We start from the raw sequence: 10131 nt of genomic DNA, 5'->3' as shown, positions 1-10131 counted from the left end.
TGGAAGTGGGCTGGGCTAATCAGTCGTCTTTTTCAATTCCGATTTTCTCTTGCCTTACATCTCCTTCTTTGTAGAGGTGCACAAACCACCAGGTATTTTTAATAGCGCTTTTTATATATTTCCCTCTCCTAAGCTTCTAAGTTACTTTATTATGTATTTACCTAAGTCATAAAATCAATTACATATTTCCTCTTCCTAACTGATAGATATTACATATTTCTTATTTTCATTAAAATGACCCTTATTTATGACTATTTTATCCTTAATGAACTAGTAAATGAATATTTACATATTTCCCTATTCTGATATGTAAAATCAATTACATATTTACCCAATTTATGTATTATCACCCCCAATTCTTCTACTTGTTACGTTTGTCAAACAATACACACAAAACCATAATAGTACTTATAAAAAACATAAATTTCGTTCATAATATTTTCGTTCAAAAAACATAATTTCGTTCAAAAAAAAAAAAAATACGATACCAAAAATTTGAAATCAACCGCTCATCTTTGACTAATTACTTTCATGTCTTTTTTGTACTTTTTCCTCGTCCCCTTTTACCTGTTGAGGCTTGTTGCTGAGTAGGATCTTCAAGTGTTGAGTTTTTGCATGTCTTTTCACGGTGTCCATGCTCACCACATCATGGACATTTTTGTCGTTTTTTAGGCTCGTCACCTGGTTTAATTCTGTTCTTTCTTGGTCTCCCATGTGGACGTTTGATTGCAGGTGGGTATATCTTCTCCTTGATATCTATATGCGCTCATTGATCCTTTGTAGGCATTGGAGCAACTTCTAAAACATAAGCTAATTTAAACTTCTCAGTAGTATAAAATGGATCAACATACATGTCCCAGTTAACATCCCTTGTGAAAATAATAAAAGTTGTTGCATGCACACACGGAACACCTTTTACCTGCCAAACCTGACAAGTACACTTTCTCTCATCAAGGGAAACCTCCCAACGCTTGTCCTCGTATTTCACCTCAGCTCGATTTTCACCACTTCTACAAATTTCATATGCACCCAATTTCTACATACAACATTCAAAATATTAAAAAAATCGTTAACCTACAATATATTTGAAATTTATGTAAAGAAAGGAACATTATACGAACCTTAGAGATTTTGTCGAGGTAAGTATTAGTTTTAGTTACTAAGGTACCCTTCCATTTTTTTGAAAGCCTTTTTTTTTGTCAAATCGTACCATAATCTTCTCTCTAATGGAATCAAGTAATTCAAGAACCGGTTTATATAGCAATAGTATACTCGTTTTAAAGATAAAAAAACGCTCGTTTTTTTGTGCAATTTTTATAAAAAAATAATGTCGTATGAAACAGTTATTAACATTTAGAAAATGGGAGAATTCGAGGAGAGAGAAACTATTGCTCTGGATTGACTAGATTGCCACTACACAAACCCACGCGCCTCCTTTTTTTTCTTCAATTTCAACCATTTAATCTTAGCCCTTGATTAAATCAATTGATGATCAAGATTACTTGACAAAAAAAACTTTCTATTATATCCTGACTCCAATAATATAATCACCTAAACAAAAAAGTATATTTACAAATGATTTATATAAACTCAAGTGAATCTTATAAAACAAAATTATAAAACAAAAATTATAAAACATGTTTTTCATACAAACTCAAGGGAATCTTGCCTAAGTGAGTGTTTTCAAATTAAAAACAAAGTAAAAATCATATCAGTGCATACATAAGAAGTATTGTTCTTTTAAAGTCGAAAGAGACATAAGGTCACATGTGTTTACAAAGAAAGATGTTTAACAAAAAAGCATTATTTTATTTCCTTTATTAACACACATTCTTGATATGCTAATGTTTAAACCTTTCTAAAATGGTTAGAATCAATGTTTTGGACCAATCACATGACTTGGTATATATGAAATCCATGAACAAACTACTTATCATATTTGAATCTTAGAATTACTATTATTGAAATTTTAGATAAAAATAAATTATGAAGCTGCGAATTGTAATGATCCGTAAAAGTACATGTAAACCTTTGTTTTTTTACCTTGTCACACATTGACTTAAGGGTGAACAGGACACCGGCGGGGAGTGTCTTCGGTAATTGAGTTTATCTAAGGGGAACATCGCCGTCATCAACATTAGGTGAGTGTTTGATTGGGATTTCAGTGAATAGTCACCGAGGAAGGATGAGGAGAGAGGGGGAGTTTGCATGTAGGGGCTAGGGGTGCAAACGAGCCGAGCTGAGCCCAAGCTCGGCCAGGCTCAAGCTCGAGCTCGATTAACTTATGAGAGCTCGGGCTCGAGCTCGGCTTGATTCGAGATTTGTTTTCAAAGCTCGAGCTCGGCTCGTTTGTATTTTATCAAGCTCGAGCTCGGCTCGGGCTCGACTCGTTTATTATCTATTAATTAGTATATTAAATAAAAATAATATAAATAATAGACTTTTTAGGCTTGCGAGCTCGATAAGTAAAGCTCGGGCTCGGGCTCGTTTACTAGATAAGCTTATTTTTAGGTTCGAGGTCGGCTTGTAAACAAGTTTAAATAAGCTCGACTCAACTCGGCTCGTTTACACTAAGGCTCGATAAGGCTCGACGAGCCTAACGAACTTCACAAGTGAGGCTCGAGCTCGGGCTCGATAAACAAACGAGCTTTGTTTTGAAGCTCAAGCTCGGTTCGGGCTCGATAAGGCTCGACTCGTTTCGAGCTTTTTCTCGAGCCGATCTCGAGTAGCTCGCGAACCGCTTAATTCGTTTGCATCCCTAGTAGGGGCTCATTCATTCCCACCTATCACATTTCTATTTTTTTAAAAGAAAAAATTGTTTACCATTCACCTCAAGAGGAGCATCTCGTGTGATTGAGTGCATAAAAGGAGATGAAGAGGGGAGTTAACCTAGAAGGGAGCACCCCTCTTACCTTAATGAATATAACTTGATAAGGGAAGACATTTATAATTAGAAGGGTCTCTTCATACATTTGTAAGCTACTTGTAGATTTTTGTAGTACCATCTTTGGCCCACTAGTTTAATTAGTTCTTTCCTATTTTCTAGCTTTTGGCCAATTTATTAACAACTTTTTTTTGTTTTTAAATATTTCAAATTATGTAAAAAAATATAAAAAGTATTTAAAGATACTTAAAAACATACAAGTTGACTCGAGTTATTTACGAGCCAAGCTCAAGTCACAAGTTGGCTCATTTAACTTTGATCCCAAGCTCGAGCCCAACCTGGCTCGGTTCGACTCATTTACATCCTTCAATCGGGTATTCAGATACTCCCCACCCTTGAACAGTAAAACAAATAACACTATGTATTAAATAACCTTTACATTATATTATCTACTATAACAAAATACAGTGCCGGCAATAGTTATTCCATTGGATTGGTGGAGGTGGGCGGCCACCTGCCACCATTTGATTTTTTTTTTCTAAATTACGATTTTTTCCCGTTATTATTTATAGTCATGCATGTCACTTCCCTATTGGCCCAACAAATTTACGTTTTTATCCCGTTTTAAAATTACGATTTTACCATCAGTTCAAAATTATGCTTTTACTCTCACTTAAAAATAAATTTACGATTTTGTTCCCAGCTAAAAATTTTCAATCTTTCCCTCGGTTCAACATTATGATTTTGCTCCGTTTAAATTTACAGTTTTGCCATTAGGTTTTTTTCCTTATAATAACGATTTTGCCATCTGTTCAAAATTATGTTTTTACCCCTATTTTAAAATAAATTTACGCTTTTTTCCCAGCGAAAAATTTCAATTTTGCCCTCGGTTCAAAATTACGATTTTGCCCCGTTTAAATTTACAGTTTTGCCATTAGTTTTTTCCTCACATAGCCAAGTTACGATTTTGTCCTCAACCCCATTGGTCCATTTAATTTACGATTTTATCCCTGAAACAAAATTATGACTTCCCCCTCAGTTCAAAGTTACGTTTTCCCCATCGTTTTAATTTTTCTAGCAAAACTATAAAAGTTTTTTTTTTAATTGGTTGACTCGATTTAAATTTTTTTCGTCTAAAGGAGCTGCCTAACACTCGCTCATTAGTCCTGAAAAATTACAGTTTTGCCCTGAGCCCAAAATTACAGTCTTATCATCGTTTTAGTTTTTTTCCTAGCAAAATTATAGTAATGTTTTTTTAATTGATTGATAACTATTCGGCCATCGCCCCGCAACGCGGGCGGAGCCTCAACTAGTTGTATTATATAGAGGAAATATGGGTAGTGTAGATATTGATTGAACCTACATTAATTACCCAACATAATTCTAATAGATATAATTAAATCTTAACTCAATATAGTTATTCAAGACCATGATCCATGAACCCTTCAACTCATGTACCCTATTGGTTAACCAACATTTGGACCCTTAATCATCCTTCAAAGGTTCAAGTTTCACAACATTTGGACCTTCAAAAAAACCTTATTATGATAAAAGGGTCAACCATGTCAAGAAACATCTCTAATTCACTAGCCCACTTTCTTCCCTGCACAAACAAATAAAAATTACAAAAGTCAACGTTTGACTACATAAATCAAAATTGGAAAAATAAGCTTTTTACCTCTTTGGAACCATGATCTTCGAACCGCTTGGCGAATCTGTCGTTCATGTCTCTCTAGAAGTTCATCGATACGATTTGGTTGAGACAACAAAGGTCCCGAAAACTCGACCAACTCAACCTTCTCTTCATGATCATGATACATCTATAAACCAACATTTAAAACAATCAAATTTCGTATCAATGACGAAATATATACATTATTAATGGACTTAAATAACTTACCATATTCATTCTCTTGACAAACCCATCTGACCCAGCATCAAATGAATCGGGTCGCTCTAATTGGTTCCAGTTCTTAATGACCAGCCCATTGGACTCCCGACCTCTGGAACCAGTCCGGTCAAGATTTTCATTACATTTAGACTCGTAGCTCTTCAAATGTAACGGGCCAGAAGGTTCAGAAATCAAGCTTCTTGAACTGGACCGGCTGCGTGACCTTATGGATAAAGAATCATCCAATCGTCTTCTAGCCCATGCGAACCCACTTGAGCCCGGAACTTGTAAAGGTCCCGAATATGGAATGTCTCCTTGGGATGCGTGTTTTGTATGTGAACCGTCGTCATCTATCGTGTTTATAGAAGGCTTTCGTAGCTCAAATCCCAAAATTAGATCTCCTCCTTTCTTAGTATCCAAACTATTTCCGTTGATTTTAAGCCGGGTTTGACTTTGACCTGGTAAACTCTGTAAATAACATTCAATTAATTACAAGATTAGATGAAAAGGAACAAGAGACCATAGGCTTGCGTAGATATAGAACACAGACCTCTTCAGGTGCCAATTTAGTCAAGCCATTTTGTTTTCTGGCTAACCGTCGTGAGACTTCGGGCCCACGAGGTCTAACGGGCTTTTTCCTATAAAAGACATAATAATTTCTCATTATTTGGATCTAATACGAAAAGGGTTATGTTCTAAATTCAGTTTCAAGTTGCTACCTTTTTGAGTCTTCGCGATGCTTTGCATCGATCTCTTTGTTTGGAGGGTATTTTGGTAAGCTTGATGGATCACATGCATACGGCTTCGTCTTGAAATACTGTTGTCGGATAGAAAAGAATGTTTCAAAACCATTTAAACCAGTTATAGCTTTGTGCAGAGCAAGTTAAAAAGTTCCATGTAACTGCTCATTTGACTTTAAAAAGTCAAAAATGTAGTTTTAAATACTTCTTAGAACCTTTACATGCTGATACTAATTACTCTCTTAAGAACAAGTGTATCTATTTTGAATAATTGGGCAGACTTTGAAAGTCAAAATATGGCAACTTGACAATATTATTTAATTAACGAATGGTACCTCAGATGCAAGAGCAGATGAGGCGGTCCCTCGCTTATACGGCTCCACAGACAGCAAGGTTTCAATAAGTTCCACATCACATTTTGGAAGGTCTTTAAAAGTCTCCCATAAACAACTTTCATAAGCATGTTGCGGTTTAAATAATGTCGCATGAGGAAGCTTTGACTTTTTCCAGTAGTCGTCCGGTGGCGAGCCACAAAGCTTAAAGATTTTGTGCAATTGTTCAACCTGTCACATTTCCTATTAATTCTGATTCAAAAATATAATGCAGCAGCATAGTCTTTCTTGAGAGCCAAAGATATAGCGTTTTGAACTACGAAATCTAATAAAGCCGTTAACTATTTTCAACAAAAATTGTTTCAAACGATCGATTGTTACATATATTACTCTATCTATTATACGGTTTTCCCTATAAACCATACTATAGAAGCTATTTTGAATAGGGGTGAGCAGAAGAAAACCAGAAAACCGAAAAACCAAACCCAAAAAAAAAACGATTTAATTTAACCGAACCGCACAAAAAGAGCGGGAAAAAAACAAACCGAAATTTACGATTCGGTTACGGTTTTAGATTTTATGAAAACTGAAATAACTGTAGCGAACCGAATAACCTAAACATTCATTTTTAGATGTTTGTTATATATTGATTTAAGAATTACTAATTTTATTCTTAGATGTTAAGTATTTATAATACGAACATTAACATGTTTCTTGTCTTTGAATGAATTTAACAAAATTTAACATTAAAATTAATTAATTTTCAAAGTATTATAAAAGAAAATATCTTAATAAAACTTTTAAGAATCATAAAAATAGATTAGGATATTAGGTTTATGTGAACAAAACTAACTAAAAAGGTTAATCTATTAATATAAACGTAAACATCCAAGAAAGATTCTTAAATCTTGGATTATACTTTTTATTTATGAATCTTACGTACTTTGTTTCAAAAGCCGAATGGTTGTAAAAAACCAAAACCAAAACCCGAACCGTGCACAATTTTGAAGTTGAAAAGTAAGTAGTTTGACCTTTGAGAGTCAAAGGGACTAATAATACCTCTGTTCTTCCTTGTAAAATAGGTGAACCAAGAAGCAATTCTGCAAAAACACACCCGATACTCCATAGATCGACAGAAGCTTCATAATCCGTCGACCCCAATAAAAGTTCAGGCGGTCTATACCATAGCGTCACAACTCTACTAGTCAACGGTTGTTTCTTTTCGCCAGACATATTACAAAAATTCGCCAACCCGAAATCCGCAATTTTCATAACACCTTCATTATTTACCAAAAGATTCGCCCCTTTAATATCACGATGCATCACGCCACGCAAATGACAATGCTCAAGCCCAGATAACAACTGCTTCATGTAACATTTAATCTGTTTCATGATCAAATTACAAAAGTCAGCCGATTTGACTCCGAGATCCTAAAAATTATGATCAAATTTACTTGAACTTGTGCAGACTAACCTGTGATTCAGTAAACTTAATGTCGGGGCAAGAAAGCAGGCCCGAAATATCGTGTTCCATGTATTCGAAAACAAGATATATGCTACATGATAATCTAGATGTTATGATTCCATCTAGTTTCATAACATTTGGATGATCAAGCCTACGAAGAATCACGATTTCTCTTGCCATGAACCGAACACTCTCGGGTTCAAAATTGTCGAAACGAACCTTCTTTAACGCGACTATCCGCCCTGTTTCGAGCTCACGAGCTCGAAACACACTGCTGTATGTACCTTGTCCAACCTATTGAACCAAATTCAGTATCATAATCAATAATTAAATTCAAAACACAATCTCAAAACACCCAAATTAGTATTTCCATTTTGATAAATTACACAATTTTTGGCCCCAAATTGTAAACCCAGATGGGATTATATGTTAATTTGTTCACTAAAGAAAATAAGCAATCAAACAAATCGTACCCAATAAATTCTCAAACGGATTTCAAATTTCAAACTGAACCGGTTCGGTTCGTTTTACCGGTTTCTAGAACCGATTTCACGGCTCTTTCCCACCTCTAAAGTCTAAACCATATTTTTTTAACATAAAAGAAAAGATTAATGACTAATTTTAAGAACATTGTGTGTGTGAAATAAAAAAAATGAACCTTTTCTAACTTCTCAAACGACTCTGCTCTGAGTGGGACCCACCCCTGAATAGCTTCACCGGCCACCGCGCTAAGCCACGCCGGCCACCCTGCCGCCACCTGCTCCGCCTCCACATACTTATGCAAATTCCCCAACCTAAAACTCACCGAGTCACCCCCACCATTCGTCGAACTCGCTCTTCCCGACTCACCCAACTCACTCCCAGTCACATCCCCACTCACCCCTGACTCGTTCTTACTCTTCCTCTTACTCTTACTCTTACCCTTCTTCCCCTCCACTTCCACCGCCACATCACCACCAACCCTGCCGGAACCCGCCGCAGAATTGTCGCGGAACACCCCGGAGTGATCCGCAGCCGGGGTCACAGACACTGCTTGTTTAGATGTCACACAGCCCATTATTTTGTTATATTTATAACGCGTTATATATTGCAAAAGAGAAACATGAAAAATGATTGAAGTGATGGAAACCCAGATCAAGATTCAGGTGGAAGTGAATTGGGTCGTTGTTAGAATTTGGAACAGGGTCGTGTAGGTGAAGAATGTGGATCACGGGAACCTATCAACTGGTTTTCCGTTTTATATATATGTGTTTCCTAAGGGAGCATTAAAAGAGACCTTTTGTTTTCATAAATTTTCTCTCTCCAGAAAGAAATCAAAGCGACAATTGCGGAGGAGTGAGAAAATGGGGGGTTTTAAACTACGGCAATCTTGCTAAATCAACGGGCAATGGAAGTAGAATAGATTTTGTAAGAATTGTTTGTTTTTTTTTTCTTTTTCATATAAAGAATAGATAAGACTATGGGGTATGGGGCGGGGGTTGGGTACAAACGTCTAAGTCATCACCTCGGATGGGTTTGGGTTTCGGCGTGGTCCCTTGGGCGGGTGGTTCAGCCCGAGCGTTGGGCGAGCCTAGCGGTCTTCCGTGGCCGGTTCTCATTGGCTGGGTTGACTAGGTTATAGGTGGCTAGGATTTAAATTTATATGTCTAATTATGTTTTTTTTTAGATTTGTAATCCTTTTTTTTTGTAGGATTTTGTAATTTTTAGAAAATTTTAATAATAATTTTAGGCTTTTTTTTAATTTTTTGTGTATTTTTATAATAACTGAAAAAAAAAAATTATAACACGTGGCCAACCCACACGGGCTAGCCACGCCTCACCATACCGACCCAACATGCAACTGACCAGCGGTGGCCCTCAAAGTCCACGTGTCAACCCATGCCCCAAACCTCCGCCCCACCATATCCCACGGTCTAAGACGGGAGGGTGTGGTATAAAACCACTAGGGGCTTTATCATGTCATCTCAGTGTCACCTCAACGTCAGGTCACACATGGGGCTTTAAAGTCATTTCCTTTAACTTGCATGCAGTGGTTTAAAGCTCTCATCATCACTACCTAATTATTATTTTTATTTATATATTTATTTTTTAAATTAAATGTCAATTTTAATAACTAGAATAGTTAATAACACTAAGTGGATGTTTGTTTACCTCTTAATGAGCCTCTTAATGGTTCAGGCCTCTTACTGGTTCAGCACTTACTGTTTGTTTCACGAGCGAGTGTCTGAATGGTTTAGACATTTGTCTCTAAATGGTTAAGCATTATACTTGAGTCTGAATGGTTAAGACCTCTAATCTGAATTGGTCAGACATTTGCCTCTGAACAATTAAGCATCATACTGGCTCTTAATTGTGACAACCCGAGTTTTCAAGGTCCTTCCTCACAACTACGTTTTCTTAATTCGTTGCGTTCTCTTATGTGCACCGGTTATCTGTTGAAAATTATTAATCAGTGTTAATTGGTTGAATGCTATATATGGATTTTGTGAAATATGTAATGTGTTATTAATATTATATATATATATATATATGTTAATATATTTCATGGTGTATGACGAAAACCACAAGTGATTTCGCCACACTAAGCTTGACAAAAAGGGGAGGGGGTTTTCGCCATGGCCACTCGACGAAATCCAGTGATTTCATCGGCCCAGTCTTCGCCAAAGCCCATTAAGGGCCCAACACCTTATAACTCCCGTATAAACGATTGTAGACTACGTAAACTGTTATTAGAAACCCTAGAGTCTCTCCCTAACTTGTGTGCGACGGCAGCCTTTCTCTCATTCGAAGCCAAACCTCTCCTGTTTGATCGTTCTTAG

The 10131-nt window shown here is 36.4% G+C and overlaps 1 protein-coding gene across 1 annotated transcript; it reads right to left on the bottom strand.

Moving 5' to 3' along the window:
- Nucleotides 1-4231: 4231 nt before the first annotated feature.
- Nucleotides 4232-8687, bottom strand: LOC110916473 (protein IMPAIRED IN BABA-INDUCED STERILITY 1). The gene is made up of 9 exons (XM_022161205.2): nt 7971-8687; nt 7322-7606; nt 6907-7230; nt 5851-6078; nt 5495-5592; nt 5326-5413; nt 4785-5243; nt 4563-4704; nt 4232-4487 (listed from the first exon to the last, which is right to left on the bottom strand). Exons 1-9 carry the CDS (start codon nt 8367-8369, stop codon nt 4471-4473), a joined length of 2040 nt encoding a protein of 679 aa, XP_022016897.1. The 5' UTR covers nt 8370-8687; the 3' UTR covers nt 4232-4470.
- Nucleotides 8688-10131: the final 1444 nt, after the last annotated feature.

Source organism: Helianthus annuus, chromosome 2 (assembly GCF_002127325.2).
Source record: "Helianthus annuus cultivar XRQ/B chromosome 2, HanXRQr2.0-SUNRISE, whole genome shotgun sequence".
NCBI classification, from domain to species: Eukaryota; Viridiplantae; Streptophyta; class Magnoliopsida; order Asterales; family Asteraceae; genus Helianthus; species Helianthus annuus.
This window is presented reverse-complemented; position numbering and strand designations above follow the sequence as displayed.